The 18,104-nt window shown below is 31.7% G+C and overlaps 1 protein-coding gene across 4 annotated transcripts; it reads left to right on the top strand.

Annotated features, from left to right (window-relative positions):
• The first annotated feature begins 4,080 nt into the window (after window positions 1-4,080).
• LOC105109140 (probable LRR receptor-like serine/threonine-protein kinase At1g29720) lies at window positions 4,081-17,216 on the top strand. Of its 4 annotated transcripts, XM_011003739.1 has the most exons (26): window positions 4,081-4,263; window positions 6,052-6,211; window positions 6,428-6,499; window positions 7,545-7,616; window positions 7,701-7,772; window positions 7,909-7,980; window positions 8,075-8,143; window positions 8,232-8,303; window positions 8,401-8,472; window positions 8,590-8,655; window positions 8,745-8,816; window positions 11,738-11,800; window positions 11,890-11,955; window positions 12,274-12,324; window positions 12,401-12,442; window positions 13,448-13,491; window positions 14,042-14,412; window positions 14,490-14,682; window positions 15,027-15,047; window positions 15,131-15,259; window positions 15,409-15,527; window positions 15,622-15,832; window positions 15,950-16,193; window positions 16,289-16,439; window positions 16,533-16,878; window positions 16,922-17,216. In XM_011003739.1, exons 1-26 carry the CDS (start codon window positions 4,101-4,103, stop codon window positions 16,936-16,938), a joined length of 3,030 nt encoding a protein of 1,009 aa, XP_011002041.1. In that variant the 5' UTR covers window positions 4,081-4,100; the 3' UTR covers window positions 16,939-17,216. The 4 variants fall into 4 exon arrangements, with proteins under 4 accessions (XP_011002041.1, XP_011002040.1, XP_011002039.1 ...); XM_011003738.1 differs by having other exon boundaries at window positions 15,956-16,193; window positions 16,533-17,216; XM_011003737.1 differs by having other exon boundaries at window positions 4,084-4,263; window positions 16,533-17,216.
• Window positions 17,217-18,104: the final 888 nt, after the last annotated feature.

Raw genomic sequence — 18,104 nt, 5'->3', positions numbered from 1 at the left:
ATCTTGATCTGGAAACCAAGATGCCTAAATGCATGGCAAATGCCTCCTTTTATAGGCTAAAATTGGGAGCTATTGATTTGATGACTAATTGTTGAGTGGGTGGCTAACTCTTGACTTGGTGACAATTCTTATCTTCTTGTCTGCCCAAAACATCATTGATAACATCAGAATTTGAACTAGACCTCCACATGAAAAATGTAAAAAATTATCTCAACTTTTTAGAAAAAAAATTGAGGTTATTTGGACTTATATAACTCTAGATATGGGTTGAACACTGAATCGTGTTTGGGTTGCAGGACAGATTCAGTCTTCTTCGTTGTTGCTATAATTTGGACTTTAAAACAGCCTTTTTAAATCTTGAATTCCAATGAAAGTTGTAGGCCTATATCTTACCTTTACATCCATATAAAGTAGACTTAAATCTGAGATCTACAACTCCAAATATGACCTAATTAGCAAATAGTGTTCCAGTTTGAACTATATCAGCATCTCTTTTCTAAGTTTGGCCATCTCTCTGTCCTTTTAATTTCAGTACTTAAACCCATCAATTAATCCTTTCATTTATGTGATAGGTCTGTATTTAAGATGAACATTTACTATAAATTAAATGTATCTTATATTATTAGATATGTTATTATAAAAGATGCTTTAGTTAAGGAATTATTGATACTTCAAGTGTAAAATGATGGTACAAAACCTTAATAAAAATACACTTTTAAGTACTAATCAATGACTTAATATACTTATTATGTATGTTGATGATATTGTCATGATTGGCAGCAACTCAACACTTTTTCATGCCTTTATTGGCAAGCTAACTCATGAATTTTCCATCAAGGACCTTGGCTCTTTGAACTTTTTTTTTAGGATTTGAAGCTTATCGCACATCTACTAGTCTTTTTCTTAGCCAAGCTAAATATGCCTATGAAATTTTACAACATGCACAATTGGTTGTCTCCAAACCAGCTAGTACATCATGGTAGTTGCTCAACATCTTTCTATGGCTAGCCCTGATTTTGATGATCCATCTATTTACCAGTCAATTATAGGTGCCTTTCAATATCTTACAATTACTCGTCCCGATATTGATCACATTGTAAGTGTTATAAGTTAGTTCATGCATAAGCCATCTATTTCTCATTTTCAGGCTGTTAAAAGGGTACTATGTTATGCTAAGGGGACTCTTTGCTTCATCTTATCTTTCACTCCATCTTTTTCTAGAGAACTCACTACTTCTTCATATGTCGATTGTGTTGGATGTTCAGATACGTGTCGCTCCATTTCTGGTTATGCCATTTATTTTGGCAGTACTCTAGTATCCTGGAGTTCCAAGAAGCTAAATATCGGGCATTGGCCCATATTGCCACAGAAGTTAAGTGGCTACGACATCTTCTTTAGGACCTTCATGTATCATCTCAATCTTTCCAATCCTACTCTATGATAATCAAAGCTCAATTTTTCTTGCTATCAACCTACTCTCTCATAAGTGTTTTAAGCATATTGATTTAGATTATCATTTTATAAGAGAGTTGGTAGCCTCTAGAGCCCTTACAATTCGTTAAGTTCCTGCTCACTTACAAATTGCCAACATTTTCACCAAAAGTCTTGGCCAACTTGCCTTTATTTTTTTCAATTCCAAACTTCGCATCTCTGATTTTGAGATACTAGGCTTGCGGGGGGTTTTACACATATAGAAGGATCCCCAAGATTCTCCTCAAATCATGTTACACCTGTTATCAGAACCCAATCCCATGATTCTAGGAAATTCCTTGATTATAGATAATAGCTATATATAAAAGGATACGTTGCTTCTGCATATTAATTACCTTACTATAATATTGCTAAAGAAACTCTATAAATAAGATGTACACTACTAGACAAAGACACAGTGGTTTTACAATCTTGTTACATCTCAATTCAATAGTTTAAGTTTTTAGATGAAATCTTAATATATGATTTATATTATTATCTAATAGCATTGAAAGTAATAAAACCTTTGTGTTCATAGTGCACTTTACAGTAGTATGGAATGGACTTCAGGCAATGTAGGTCTCTTTTATTAATACCTGAAACAATGTATATAAGGGTAAATCCTTTTTCCTTATCTCTTTTCTGTTTGAAATCTTTCTCGTTTTCAATATGTTATTTGCTAGTTTCAAGTCAATAAATTGACAAGTCAGGTTTAAATATCTAAGAGTTTTTCCATAAAAATTCTTTTTAGCAGCCTACGATGCTAATGATGTGAATCATTCAACATAATAACTTGTAGTCAATAAACTTGTGGCTCAAATGCCTCTATATACGAAGGTAGTATTAATTACCTTTGTAATGTGCAGTGCACGCGTGAATTTTCTATCTAAACCAGTTATTGTTCTAAACCAATAACTAGACTAAGCCCAGTTAATCCAGATTGTGTTTGATGAGAGTGTGTTTGATAAAATAAACCATTATACCTTTTCCATGTATTTTATTCCCCTTTTATTTTGAAATTTGGTCGAACAAACCCTTTTTCAATATTAGAAAATTCCTGAAATACATGGAGATCTTCGTGGATTTATTTGTGGGCTCATCGTGTTTTATTTTTTTTTTTTTTACTTTTTGTTTTTTCCTACTATATGCTCAATTTGTGGACTATTACTGTTAAATGCAAATATGTTATGTAATGCTTTTTTTTAATTGTTGTCTAAATCGATCAAATAATAAAAGGGTAAACAAAAAGGAAAAGGCATAGAAAAATTATTTCTTTTTCATTAAAAATTCAAAATTTCACGAACTTATTCATTGGCGTCAAAGTTAAGAATATCACATTTTTTTTGGGTTTGTGCAATATTTACCAACGCCATAGCTAAAAATATTCACAAGCACTATTTATTAACGTTAGAGTCAAGAATATGATAGAAAAAAAAAAGGACAAAACACTTGGTAATTTTAGACAACACCAGTAATGCAACCTACCTTAGGGGGATGTTTAAGGGGTAATAACATCTTTCTTTTTGCATAAGCAATCCTGGATCATAGAATCTCTATTGACCTATTAGGGTTTTTATTTACCATAATATTAGGTGGTAAACTCCTTAAATAAGACCGTTTTCCTCAAAGAACAAGATGCTAGATATGTATTTTTTTTCAATAATTTTTTTTTATCATCGCTGTGATGTCCGGGTGATACAAAAGTTGTTTATGGGTGTAGCTTTAAGGCATAGCTATGAAGCATAACCATAGACATAGTTGTGGGCATCATCGTGGGTGTTTCCTTAGGTGTAGCCATTAGCATAGCCATATGGGCTTAATTGATGTGTTTAACCACTGGTTTAGATGCTAGCATCACGTGTCATTGGCTTAGCTGCTAGCATCACGTGTTGTTGGCATAATTGTAGATGTATTGTCAATCATGAAAAAAAAATTTAAGAAACATAAATGAATTGACTTTTTATTTATTTTTCACATACAATGCCAATTGATAAGGCTGGAAAAATCTTCATAAGAAAGATTATAGACACTTTTTATAGGCTTATAAAACGAGATTCGGAGGACTTGGTGGGCCTGTATAGTGTACGTTCATATGATGTGAAGAGTGAATATTCTCTAGATTTCAATGTATTTAAGTTTTATATTAGAGTTATGTTGTCTAGAGAGACTTTTTTTTTTATGCTCCTAGAGATATTTGTTTAAATAAATTTTTTTAGGATAAATATTTTATAATTACAAAATATTTAATATAAATACCTTAAAAATTTCCTAGATATTTATAGAAATATTTGTGTAAGTATAGATATTGTATAAAATATATAACATAAGTCTGACTGGACTCGGCCAAAGAATTAGTATTACCGTGTTGTAGTTAATTTTATCAATAATTTAGGCTGATGGAGGAAAAGAAAGGGGAGAAATTAACGGCTGGAGAGATGACCAGCTTAAACTTGTCCAACTCATAATTAATTACCTGTTGCGATATTTACCAGCTTGTAACTTGCAATCAACCCTTATCGGTTTGGAGAGAGAGAAATGAAAAGAAATCAAATCTAGTGGCTAGAGGTCATTCTCACCAATTTAAGAATTTGTCCCCGCGTCCAGTATAAATCAAGTACGTACCTCATGAAATGAAAACTTATTCAAGCTTCTTTCCTACTCGTGCACCCAACATGTTCACGATGCTTCAGCCTCCGCGTGGACTTCTTCAGTTTTGCCGAGTTATGGTGGTCGTGATCACTCTTTTCAGTTCTGCTACTTTGGTTGTCTCATATCAGTTACATCCAGACGAAGGTAAGAGAGTGAGCTTTGTTTTTATTGCAATAATGGAGTGCTGTAATAATCTGAGCTAATTAATTCCCACGGCTTTCCATTCCATTGGTGTGCTAAGTCACATATCCACAGATTTGCTTACAACTACAACCTCATACTTTAAGATTAAGAAATTCATTAATATAAATTTGTAGTTCATTGCTCATGAATTACTTTATTGGAGAATCATTTCTTCACTTTACACTGCAACTACAGAAAAATAACTAAGGGGGTATTAATATAAAGGGAAAATCTCAAAAAAAAGGGCCCAAATCCGTACATTCACTCTCAACTGTGCATCCAACAGGAAGTAGCTCATGTGGGGATGATATTAAAGATGAATAAATTATTTAATGTGTATCAGATTTCTTTTTTCTACAAATTACAATAATTCTCGAGGTATTTGGAAACTACAAAGTGTATGAAAAAAAGTTTGAATATCTAATTAATAAAACCTCTCTCACTTTTAAGAAAATATTATAAAAACCTTTTTATACCAAAAAATTCCCTTAATTATTATTTTTAAGAGATATTTAAATCGAGAACTAAAAAAAAAGGCTTAGAGAAAAAGATTATAAGAAAATGGGGCATGATTTTTCAATATATGAATAATATTAATATTATTATTTAGTTCAAGTTAGTTTTTATTTTTGGAGTTTCCTTGTTAGTATTTTGTCCTCTAATTTTTAAAATTCCCTTATTTAACTATTTCTTGTTTACTATATAGTAATTACACGGATCTCAGATATAATAAGAAGTTTTGTTTTTCACTTTTGGATGATCTTTGTTATTTCATGATTATTGTAATTTTCTTCAATTTTATAAATGTTATCACATGGTGGATACACTAACAAGAAGGAAAGCTAGTTATTGTCTCTCGTATATCATTTGATAGCCTGTGTAAATACACACAATTAATATAGCCATACCTCTGAAAAATTATAATTAAATACCCGGCTTTTACAATTTGGGATCCAATATTAAATAATTTGGGATCCAATATTAAATGAAAAACAGTTAAAAATGCTATAAGAATTACATCTTAATCCAAAAACTCAAAAATGTATCTTCATAATATTGTTTTTCTAATATGTTTTCTTATGTGAAAGTTGTTGATTAAGATTTGAAACTTATTTTATGTTCTAACACTATGTCAAAGCATTATTCATTTAAAAAGAAAATTAAAAATATGTTTGGTCTTCTTTTTATCTTACATGTTTCATTTATTAAGAAAAACAAACAATACGTATTTGATATTAATTTAAAATAATCCAAAAACAAACAAAATTAATTTAATAATGCTAATATCTTACAATAAGTATTTTTTTTTATCTTACATGTTTTATTTATAAGAATTACATCTTAATCGAGAAACAAAAAAAATTAATTTAAAATAATAAGTGGGATTAAAAAATATATTGAGTAAAAAAAATTTAAAACATATAAATGAGTTAATAAAAAAGTGTTTTTTGATTTTCAATTCTCCTAAAATACATGCAACAAATTGAAAAGGAGAACTTTGAATTATTTATAATTAAATTGTGGAGTTAATATACAATCCGTTTACTTTATTTATATATTTTCATTATTTATTTCTATTTTTACTGGATTTGTGCTCAAGATTCCGACCATTTTATTGTGTTAGAATACCACTTGAAAACTTTTAGTGTTTTTATTTTTTGGGTGATATGAGTTAATATTAACCGATGTTATGTTATGGATATGGATATTTTGATAAAATTTTCCGTGGATGCATGATCCTTGAACAAGTGACGGCGTTAAAACAAATTGGCAAGACAGTACTGACGCAGGGTGGGCAACCCTTGGAGTTGGGCGATGCTTGCATCCAAGATTCAGAAGCCAATAGCACCACCCTATGCAATTGCACCCTCAACCTCAATAATGATAGTTATTGTCATATCACGTCATTGTAAGATTTTTTTGGTCTTCTATATTTATTTGAATACTTGTTGTTAAAATGTTTTGTTGTAGTATACTTGTTGTTAACCCATTTTTAAATAAATTGGATACATTGCTCCTATGTTTAAATTAATTGGATGTAAATTAGCACAAGTAAATTTTTTAGTTTATTTTTTAATCACCTAAACATTTGTTTATGTACTCATGATGTTTTTTTCAATAACAGATCTCTCAAAACGCTCAGTCTTCAAGGCAAGCTCCCATTTGAAACGGTCAACCTTACATATCTCAAATATCTGTAAGAATCTTTTTAGGATATATTTTATTTGTGTTTCTATGTGTATTGATTGTAGAATCTCAAAGTAACTTTTATCGACTAATTTATAGGTTTTGGAATGGAAATATCTTATTAATAATAATAAAAAGAAGCATATTTGACGCAACTAAACCTAATAAATAAGAATTAAAAAAAAAAAAAATTTTTAAAGATATGATCACTATTGATGTGATTAAAGATATAATCTTAATAATAAAAAAACTCAATATTGCAACTCTTTAAGGCTATTTGGCTACCAAGAAAAATAATTAAAGAGTTATACATTAAATAGGTTAATAAATTATAATTTAACTAAAAAAATATAATAAATTTTGAACAATAATATTTAGGTTTAATCTTGTAAAAATCTATTAATAAAATTTTAACTTGATTTAATAATTAAATAAAAAATTATACTTGTTAGTATAATTGCTAAGGGTGAACATCTTGAGAATATTTTTCTGCATGAGCATTCACTAATCTGCATACTTCAACTTCTTAAAAGGTATGCAACTACAAAATATTCAATAATAATATGTGCAGTCAAAATCTAACATGCACAATTTACATCATAGACACAACCTTAACAGAAACTAAAGTATCGTCTAATTCAAATTATGTTGTAAAAGAAACTTTATTTTCAACAAGAATGGTTTATACTCCAAAGAGATGTACGTCTAATTGACGTTTCATAAAGTTAAACATAATATATAATATAAATCATATCATATAATATCATTTAACAATTTAAATTATTGAGTTGAGATGATTTTTTAATATGATATCAAAATTTTGATGACTAAATAGTCATGAGTTTGAATCTTATAATACCTATTTATTTAAATAAAATCAAGTGCAAGGTAATAAAGTTTGAAGTTTAAAAGGTTTTTATTTAAAAAAATATGATAAATAATAATATACATCATATATTGAAAGCTCACCTAACAACTTAACATATTGAATTAAAATGATTTTTTAACATAACAAGTTAAATTCTCAAGTATTGATTCTATATTATCTGTTACAGTGACCTAACTCGCAACTACATTTCTGGCAATATTCCTGAGGAATGGGCTTCAATGAAACATTTGACATACCTGTAAGTTCATTCACCTCATCTTTGCTTACCAGCTCATACTCAAGTCAGAATTCACCATAACTAGATAACATTTTATGCATGCAGCTCACTTACATCCAATCACTTGTCAGGAAATATTCCTTGGTACTTGGGAAGTTTTCGTAGCCTGACTTACTTGTATGTATTGAAGTCATAAATATTTGTTCAGCTGATTTATCATTTATTTTGTTTTCTGTTTCTGTTTTTGACAATGCTAGCTTACTTGGTTCACTAAATTTATTTTTGTCAATTAATCAAATACAAATACATGAAGGTCCCTTGAAGCAAATCAGTTTTCTGGTACTATTCCTTATCAGCTTGGTGATCTTGTCAACTTAACAGACCTGTAAGCCATTTACCTGCTCATCGTTATTAAACCAACGCAAGCTAGGCATTTTAGTTGCAATCTTTGATGCTGTGGTTTGAATTAATGGTTGCAGGATACTTTCCTCCAATCAGTTGGAGGGAACCTTGCCAAAAACTCTCGCTAAGCTAAACTTGACTAATTTGTAAGCAATCAATTCCTTTCTTCTTTAAACACAGTTTTTGATAGTTCAATAGCATCTGGTTTCCTTAATTCGGTTTTGCAATGTGCAGTCGTGCAAGTGATAATAATCTTAGTGGCAGAATACCTGATTTCATTGGGAACTGGACTAATCTTAATAGACTGTGAGGATCTTTATCAGCATAAGATTTTCGTTTCATTTCTTCGCTACATGTTGCACAATATTCTGATATTTTATTTTTCCTCTTTGGACTAACGAAGTGAATTATACGCAAGTGGACTACAAGGGCGCATACCTACTGCCATTCTTTCTTTAAAGAAGCTGACAGATTTGTGAGTCAAACTACTTCCTGAGAGGCACAGCAATAAATACAATAATTTTGGTGTTTCCTCTTTGAAGAAGACAGAGAATAAAGCGAACTATAACATTCTTTTGTTTTCAATGTACAGGAGGATCACTGATATGTCTGGACCAGAGTCTAATTTACCCAACATCCCCCCCAGAGTGAAGAAATTGTTCGTCAACTGTCCGTAAAATGTCTAAAATAAACTTGAGAACATGTTCTACTGAGAACTAATTAAGCCTATCTTTAATTTCTTTGAAGGGTTTTGCGAAACATCAGTTTAACTGGTGTGATCCCAACAGATGTGTGGACATCGGATTCTCTGAAAACGCTGTAAGTCGTAACACCTTCACTCATCACCTTACATGTGCTGTAATGTGATAGAAGTTAAAAACATGAAAATATTTTAATAACGCGGCAAAATCATCATTGTCATGAATTTTTTTAATTTAGTTTTCAATTGATTATAAAAATTTATTTTTCTTGTAATTTTACTTTTGATTTCAACTAACTGACTTCATAAAAATTAAATTAAATTTTTTAAAATTTTAATTTTCTCAAATAAACCTAAATTGAGCTTTCAAACTAATTTTTCACTGGTTAAACCCCTAATAAAATTAATTTAATTCGTTTAAAGTATTATTACATTTGCACTTGATTAAATCCTTCAATTCAACTTAAATTAATTCTCAAACATAATTAAACTTTAATTTTCCCTATAATTAAATCAAATTAACCTATTAAAAATTTAATTATACCTATGAACTTCATTTCTATTAAAGAAACATCTCAACCCAATAAATTGAACTTTTAGGTGAGATCCTAAGATATAATTAATATTATTATTTTTTAATATATACCCTCAAGTAAAAGTCTTTTGAGCTTAAAACTTGTAGAGACCTATATTATCTTGTATTTGATTTTTATTAAATAAATGAGGATGGTGGGATTCGAACTCATGATCACTTGGTCATCAAGACTCTAATATCATGTTAAAGAACTATTTCAACCCAATAGCTTAAACTTTTAGATGAGGTCCCAAGATATAATTAATATTATTATTCTCTAACAATTTCTATGCAGATTTGTCCAATAATCATTTAATTTGACCTTAAATCTATATTATTTTCTTAGTCTTGGGTATAATGAGGTACAATTAAGTTTCGAATTTCTTCCAAAAAAACACCTTCATTTTTCTATATGTTTGAGATCCTCCTCAACCTTCTTTCTCTACATCACTTGTCATCATTTTATTTTTTTTATTTTTGTTTTGGAAGAAAAAAAAGTGAACTTGGAAAATAATTCAAAAATAGGTTATAAAATTTAACAACAATATTATATTCTTTGTCATGATTACCTTTACAATCATAACTCTTTTAGTGTCTAGTAATATTAAAGTATGATCTTTCATCTTAATCTCATATCCCTTCTCCACTAATTGTCCTTAGCTCAATATGTTGCTTTTCACCGTTAATATATAATAGATATCACCAATACATTAATGAATTCCATCTTTTAATTTAATCGAAATCATTTATTTTTCTTTGATGACAACTTTTGAATGATATGCAAAGGTGACATTGCCTCTAATTGTTTTATCAAGCTCTATGAACTTGTCTTTATCTCTACACATATGGTTGCTAGCTTAATTTTCTAGGTATCACCAATTCTCTTTATCTTGCATTCTCTTATTATGCACTTATACTAGGATAGCGTCTTTCTCTTTTTATATTATAAGATTTTCATTCTCCTCAACTCTCTTGATTAGAATCTAGCAATCCCTAGCATAATGACTTTTTTTTTTTTACAATTACAACATTTAACTTTTGATTTGTCAAACCTGGATCTTGAATTGTCATTTTCGGTGTAACCGATTGACTAGTTTGTTTTATGCAGTCGACTAATTGATATGTTAAGGTTGTCTTGGCCTTCTTTTTTAAATTTGCCTCTTACTCCTATTTCTTTGAAATAAGTGCTTATGCGCCACATCCTTTTGAATCTCATTGACTCTTTCCTTATGGACTTGTAATTTTCTCATAAGACTTTATATTGAGAGAACATTCATATTTTGTGATTCCTCTATCGCGATAACCATATAATGGAACTTTTTGGTAGCGAGCGTATAATCTTCTCTACCATACGTGTCTCTTCCATCTTCTCTCCATCTTCTTTCCATATCTCCTCATTTGATTGTATATGACTAATATTCTTGCAAAGTATTCTTAAGTATTCTCTAATTCAATCATATGTAACTTTTCAAAGTCATCATATAGCTTTTGTAAACATACCTTTCTCATATTGTTAACTTCTTGATTTGATTCTTCCAAAAAAATTTATGCATGTTTGGCGGCGATTGCATTAGCCACTATCTCAAAAGTGGCATCATCTAGATATTGATAGATGATTATGAGTGCTTATTGATTCTTCTTTCATGCTTTTTGCATGACCTCCTTTTGAGCTGAAGCCTATATTGCTCCATCTATAGGCTTCTCAAAGTTTTTTTCAAACATCTCCCATATATCTTTGGAAACTTAGCTAAGCTCATACTCAAATACACTAAATTTCATGGTTTCCCTTTGTCACCCTATGATATTGAAGTGAAAAGTTTGGATTGAGCATGTCAAATAATCAAACATAAGCTTTAATACCACTTGATGGAAGTAAAACAAGTGTGGTATAAGATCAACACAATAATGTAAGGTCAAAAACTCAAGAACAAGAAGAAGATTGAGAGAATTGAATACTTTTGTTAAATGTTTCTCTTGAAGCCCCTTAACTATTTTCTCTCCTTTTGTATTTATAGTAATGTTGAATTATAAGCCTTTCTATAAATATAAAGTCATAGATAATTAAGAAATTAAACTGATACAAGGAAATCCTAACATAAACAAGAATTGTATTATAACGACTAAACCAGTCAACATATTCTTAATCCAACCAGTCGCTTTGTCTCAATTAATTAACCTGTTATCAACCAGTCGATCGATTGAACTAATTTATAGAAATCAATTTACCTTCAACATTTAGAACCTTATTTCTAAACTTGCTTCCACACATTCTAAACACTTTTGCATCCTTGACATTTAACATGGTTTGTGTTTAACCATGAACCAAATGAAACATAAGTAAAAATAATGAAGGTATTTGCATTTCGCAGAAGCTCCAGCTTGTCTATTGCAAAACTACTTGCAAAAAGGTGCAAGGAATATTCCGAAAACTAAAGTTGGAAAATCTTTTAATGTAATCTTTTGCAGGGATTTAACTTTCAACAAGTTGGAAGGAGGAATTCCTGGAGATGCAAAATCATATGATTTTATGTAAGTATTTAAATTTGAATATTTGAAATCTGACCACGGACGGAGGAGTAAATTATGCTGAAAGAATCAATCTGGCTTTTGAAAACCAGGTTTTTAAGTGGAAACGAGCTGACTGGAAGTGTCCCAAACTCATTTATCAACTCAGGCAACAAAATGTATGTTTCTGAAATGTATCACAGGTTTCAGTTATTTCAGTTTAGATATTCTGTTCAACTTCTCTGCTCTCTTGTGAAGATATAACTGCTGACGATTGATCAACCATTAATATTTATAAAGTGGTCTTCTGAGTGAATCTTGATAATCTAAGGCTACATATATTTTCATGTCATATATAGGGCCTCAACGAAAGCCTAGTTTCTGGAAATATGTGGGTTTTTTTTTTAATCTTGCTTAGCATTTCATTTGTTCCACTACTTATTATTAATTTTGTTGAGGTTCATATTCATATTTATGATTCCCTTGGCTTCTTGCAGTGATCTTTCCTACAATAACTTTTCACGGCTGCCAAGCTGTCAAGATGCCCAGTAAGGATATCTATTTTCTTAAATTTGGGATACTCCTGGTTAATGCGAAACTTAATGATTTGAATCTATAAACCAGGGATATAAACACGTACAGGAGTTCATTCATCAAGAATAACTTGTAAGGCTCCTCATATACACTCTGGAGAGCGATATTTTTGGTATTTCAAGTTGTTGAAGATCCAATCTGGTAGTTGTCATGATACCAAGGAAAAATTAAGAAGATACAACGTAAGAGAGGTGTATATATGTATGTACATATAAAACTCATATATGCTTAGCACAAATCTAGGATGAAACGAGGTCCCTATGGATAACCTTAATTTGGAAATGGAGCTCTTACAGGATAAAATTTCAAAATTCCCTTTTGGGATATTTTAAAGGGATTTCTCATTTCTTAAATGCAGACAGGCAGGTAAATATCCCTTCTAAAAACTCACTCCCGTAGACTAAAAGATCTTTGCAATGGTGGAACCTGCGTTAACAGAATATGCTGCTAATCATATAAACCATATCATGTTCATATATAGTTTTCAGGGGGGAAAAATACATTACATATCAGATGCTAAGCAGGATTTTAACTGAATATCTTTGGAGTTAAATCTGCAATTTATATTTGTATCTTTAAATCCTATCCAGATTTTCTTTCTCAGCCCAAACTTGGTATCCTAGGATCAGATATACCAGGCCATGTCCTTGTAGCTTTTATGCTCAAAATATTTTTACTATTTCAAATCAGTTATGCAAATTTTATATATGCTAACTTGTGCTTTTGAACGTTTTAATTTAGATCATGTTATGTAAAGTGCTTGCAAAAATACCAATAGAAATCATCAATTATATACGTTGTTGATTAATGCTGAATGAATGAATGAATGAAGAACATAAGAATGTGACATGCTTTATTATTCATTTACCCCAAGATATAAGACACTCATGAAGAGGACAGCAATGCACCGATTTTCTCAACGAGCAAACATAAAATGAATATTTTACTCGAATAATATGATATTTTTTTTGGGGATGAAATAATGCTAATTCTTGAGGCATGGTTTCGATATCTGATTCTTATATTGCAGTTTGCAGAACCATTTGAAATTCTTACTACAATTTCCATGTCTTACAGAAGGGGACTTCTTCCATGCTCAGACATGCTTGAGTGCCCCAAAAGTATGATATTCTTTTCCCTCCTTAAATGAGAAGTAACGAAGTCCTTTAAAATCAAAGCACATCAGTTTCAAATTTATCAACATACCGAAATCAGTAATCTACTATAATATCAGTGTCTGTGTATTTATTTGAGCACGAGTACTAATTTCAATGTAGATTTTTTTGCCTTAATTCTACATTCTATTCTGCACACAGATTTATTAAGGATGTATTCATTCTCAGTTTCGTTGGACAAGTAAGGATTTATCTGTAACCAAAACATGGCCTCAAGCAGAACTTGAGCGCCTCACATTTTCACCATCAATATCACTAATCGGAAACCAAAGGTTGATAGAACAACCTCCATCGATTGGAGTTGAACAATGATTGTGACAAGCCACTTGGAAACGTATTAATTAGCCAATGACTAATCGATTTGAAGCTATATAGTAGAGTAATAGCTCTAGTTGTAGAGCAAAGGGATCCAAAAATCTAAACAATTACACGCCCCTACGATATGAGAAGTATATTTGCAACTATTCTAATGGTGTACTAATTTGACGTATTGCAGGTTATCGTTCATTCCATGTAAACTGTGGTGGACCGGATGAAACCAGTGGGAGTATCTTGTATGAAGGTGACGAAAGCATTAAAGGTGATGCTGCTACGATTTATTCCAATAAAAAATCAAACTGGGGATTCAGCAACACTGGAGATTTTATGGATGATGAAGCTAAAAGCCCCGGATTTATACTTCGTTCAAACTACTCGACTGAACCGTTGTTTTCTACAGCACGCAGAGCTGCCATCTCTCTCACTTATTATGGATATTGTCTAGAAAATGGGACGTACACTGTTAAACTCGACTTTGCTGAGATACAATTCACAGGTGACGAATTGCACAAAAGAGTTGGAAAACGCTTTTTTGACATTTATATTCAGGTAACTGGGATTAAATTATCCAAAAAGATTTTTTTTTCTTTCAAAAAAATCCTTTTAACTTGGGATTTGTTTTCCAGGGGAAACTAGAGGAAGAAGATTTTAATATTGAGGAGGCTGCTAATGGATCTTACAAAACTTCTAGAGTATTCAATGCCATTGTGACAGACACTACCTTGGAGATCCGTTTATACTGGAATGGAAAAGGGACTACTTGTATTCCAAAAAGAGGAAATTACGGTCCTCTTATTTCTGCAATAACTGTATGCTCAGGCATGTTTTATATATATATATATTCCCAGCATTTCATTTGAAAGTCACTAACTTTGCGATTTCATTCATATACAATGACCTTTATCAATTAAGTTAACATAGCTTTGTTGCAATGATATCATAGCTTTGTTGCAATGATATCATAGCTTTGTTGATCAAGTACGAATGAGTTCGAATCTTATCACCCCTTATACTTAGACTTGGTCATTTCCCCCACCGATTACATAATTAACAAACAAATTCTTCCTTATGAACCTGGCTTTGATTTTCATCATAACTGTATGTAAGCTTCTACTCAGTTCATTATACCATCTAAGAAGCACTTTATGGTTTGTTGTTTTCAGGCCAGACAACATATTGTCCAGGTGAGAAGTAAACTGCTGCCCTACAGTGATTTATTGTCCCATTGGCTTTCTGTGTTTGTACGTGTTACTTTGTTTAATTTCAGAACCTGGAGAAGCAAGTAAAATACCTATCGTGGTTGGAGTTGTCACTTCAGCCTTACTCCTTGTTTTCTTGGTAATGGGTGTCATTTGTTGGAAATTCTATTTTAGAGACAAGTTCATGAGAGAACGAGGTACATTGAAATCAATCATCTGCGTGCTAAAGCCTTTTCCTTAACTAGTTAATTAGAAGCTATTACACGCGCAAACATCTAGAATATAACACATCCGCGCATTGATGATGTTGAAGCATTTCCCTTGTGTCACCAACAATTATGTGCAGATCTCAAGGGGCTAGATCTGAAAACTGGTTCCTTCACTTTGAGGCAGCTGAGAGCTGCCACTAACAATTTTGATTCTGCTGAAAAAATTGGAGAAGGTGGATTTGGCTCCGTGTACAAGGTCTGTCACTCTAATATTCTCTTGCATATTATCCCAGTTGATCATTGGACCCTTTGTTTGATCATGCAAAATGTCTACGATAAATTCAATGCAGGGTAAATTGTCAGATGGAACTCTCATTGCTGTTAAGCAGCTATCTCCTAAATCCAGGCAAGGAAACCGAGAATTTGTGAATGAAATAGGCATGATATCTGGTTTACAGCATCCCAATCTTGTAAAGCTTTATGGATGCTGTATTGAAGGAGATCAGTTGCTTCTGGTGTACGAATACATGGAAAACAACTCCCTCGCCAAAGCACTTTTTGGTAACCATAATGGCATCTGATTACTTTCCAGTAAAATCTTTTTTTTTTGTTTCAATAATAGCATCGACTACCGAAGTTGAAGTCATTTTGTTTAGTGAACCTCCTTTACTGGATTAGCTACAGGTTCAGAAACAAGTTTTCTGATGCTGGATTGGCCAACAAGATATAAGATATGTGTTGGAATAGCCAGAGGTTTAGCATTTCTCCATGAAGAATCTGCAATCAGGATTGTTCACAGAGACATCAAAGGTACAAATGTATTACTGGACAAAGATCTAAGTGCCAAGATATCAGACTTTGGACTAGCTAAGCTCAATGAAGAGGAGAACACTCACATTAGCACTCGTGTTGCTGGAACCATGTAAGTTTTAATCAGACTTAATTCGCAGCTTCCTTTATTCAGTGATCGCAATATACTCCGTTAGAGTCACTAATCTGGCATGGTTCTGATTTCAGAGGATATATGGCTCCAGAATATGCGCTGTGGGGTTATTTAACAGACAAAGCAGATGTTTATAGTTTTGGAGTTGTTGCTTTAGAAATTGTCAGTGGAAGAAGTAATTCGAGTTACAGGACAACAAATGAATTCGTATGTCTTCTTGACTGGGTAAGTTACGAGAATGTACTTGTTGCTATCTTGAATCCATGATGGATTAGGCACTACTCCTCTCTGCAAATACTTTACCTTTCGCTTTCACAGGCCCATGGACTGCAAAAAAAGAGAAATTTAATGGAGATAGTGGACCCAAAGCTGCAGTCTGAATTCAACAAGGAAGAGGCTGAGAGGATGATCAAATTGGCTCTCTTATGCACCAATGCATCTCCATCTCTAAGGCCTGCAATGTCAGAAGTGGTGAGCATGCTTGAAGGACAGACCACCATCCAGGAGATGATCTCAGATCCTAGCATTTATGGTGATGATTTACACTCCAAACGTCTCGAAGGCCACTATCAGCAGGTCATGGACCAGAGTTTAAACAGCACACAAGACCTCTTTCCTCCATCTGATAAATCATGGATTGGAAATTCCTCTACATCTGCCCATGATCTTTACCCCATCAATCCCGAGTCCATAAATTTAAACATCAGTGAAACCTCGTCTTTAATTGAATAAAGCCAAAGACATGCTTGGAGCTTCGTTTGTAATCATATAATGATGATACTGAGGATCAATATTTAGACGTCTACACAACGTCTTGTTGCTTACCATCCATCTTGGTATGCTTATGGATTTATAATTCTATATAATGTAAACGGTCTATGGAATCTATCTCCGTGGTTGTGAGAATTCAGAGCCGCAGACACTTTTCCTGGCCAATGATTAATACTTCCGATTTATGGGGATGGATATTATGAATATTTTTAATAAAATTTAAATTTAAAGTTTTTGTATGAGATTTTTGAATTTCATATGACTATGGACACTTGAATTATAAATATAGACCTGAGTATAAAGCTTGGGGGCCAGAAAGAAATACACAAGACACAACGCATAAATTATGTCCAACATTTAACCCGAATATTCATGCCCAAAAATTTCAGCCCCTTTCTTGCCGAATTAGCCCTTCCTCACAAACACAGCCCTCTCCACCGGCACCATCATCTTGCCTCATCCACTTCCTCTCACCAAAACCTCCCGTAGCCAGCCATTAACCCTCACTGTAAACTCATCTTCTCCACAAATGGTGATTTCCTATCAATTTTTACATTCTAAACTTCATTCGTAATGTGGGGTGCGAAATCGACATTAATTGAAATTGGAAAAATTACACTTTATTAACAATTTGGAAAAATAAAATTAATAGAAAAGACCATTGGATACAGTGACCGAGCCATGATAGAGCAAGAGGCGCATTTGCCCCCTTATTTTTTTAAGTATTGATTTATATTAAAATATTAATATAATAGCTTTTGAAGGTAATTTTTATTATCAGCTATTAATTAATTTAATTAATTGAAGCTTTTTTTTATTATTTATACCTCTAACTCTCTTTTTTATAAAATTTATTTTCAAATACTAATCTATTAATTAGTTTGCTTTATGTTTTAGGAAAGTTTCCTTTATTTTTTTTGTTTGTTTTATTATTTAATTTTAATTTTATTTCTTTATAATTAATTATTAAGAATGTTGGGGTTTATAGTAATTCATAGGCTTGTTGAATTAATATATTTATGAGTAATATTATATGCTAATGAATATGAATTGAAATGAGTTTTGATGAATTAAAAAGTATTTTGTTATGAATTTCATATTAAAAATAATAATGATGAA

Source organism: Populus euphratica, unplaced genomic scaffold, assembly GCF_000495115.2.
Source record: "Populus euphratica unplaced genomic scaffold, PopEup_1.0 scaffold208.1, whole genome shotgun sequence".
Lineage (NCBI taxonomy): Eukaryota > Viridiplantae > Streptophyta > Magnoliopsida > Malpighiales > Salicaceae > Populus > Populus euphratica.
Note: the sequence above shows the minus strand (reverse complement) of the source record. Positions and strands in the feature narration are given on the sequence as shown.

What these genes read in the sequence shown, in the direction of transcription:
- LOC105109140 (XM_011003737.1), top strand. Translation starts at nt 4,101, where the DNA reads ATGAAAACTTATTCAAGCTTCTTTCCTACTCGTGCACCCAACATGTTC. An exon ending in TATTGTCATATCACGTCATT is followed by an intron (nt 6,212 to 6,427) that starts GTAAGATTTTTT and finishes TTTCAATAACAG; the next exon opens with ATCTCTCAAAACGCTCAGTC. An exon ending in TCATTCATCAAGAATAACTT is followed by an intron (nt 12,443 to 13,447) that starts GTAAGGCTCCTC and finishes CATGTCTTACAG; the next exon opens with AAGGGGACTTCTTCCATGCT.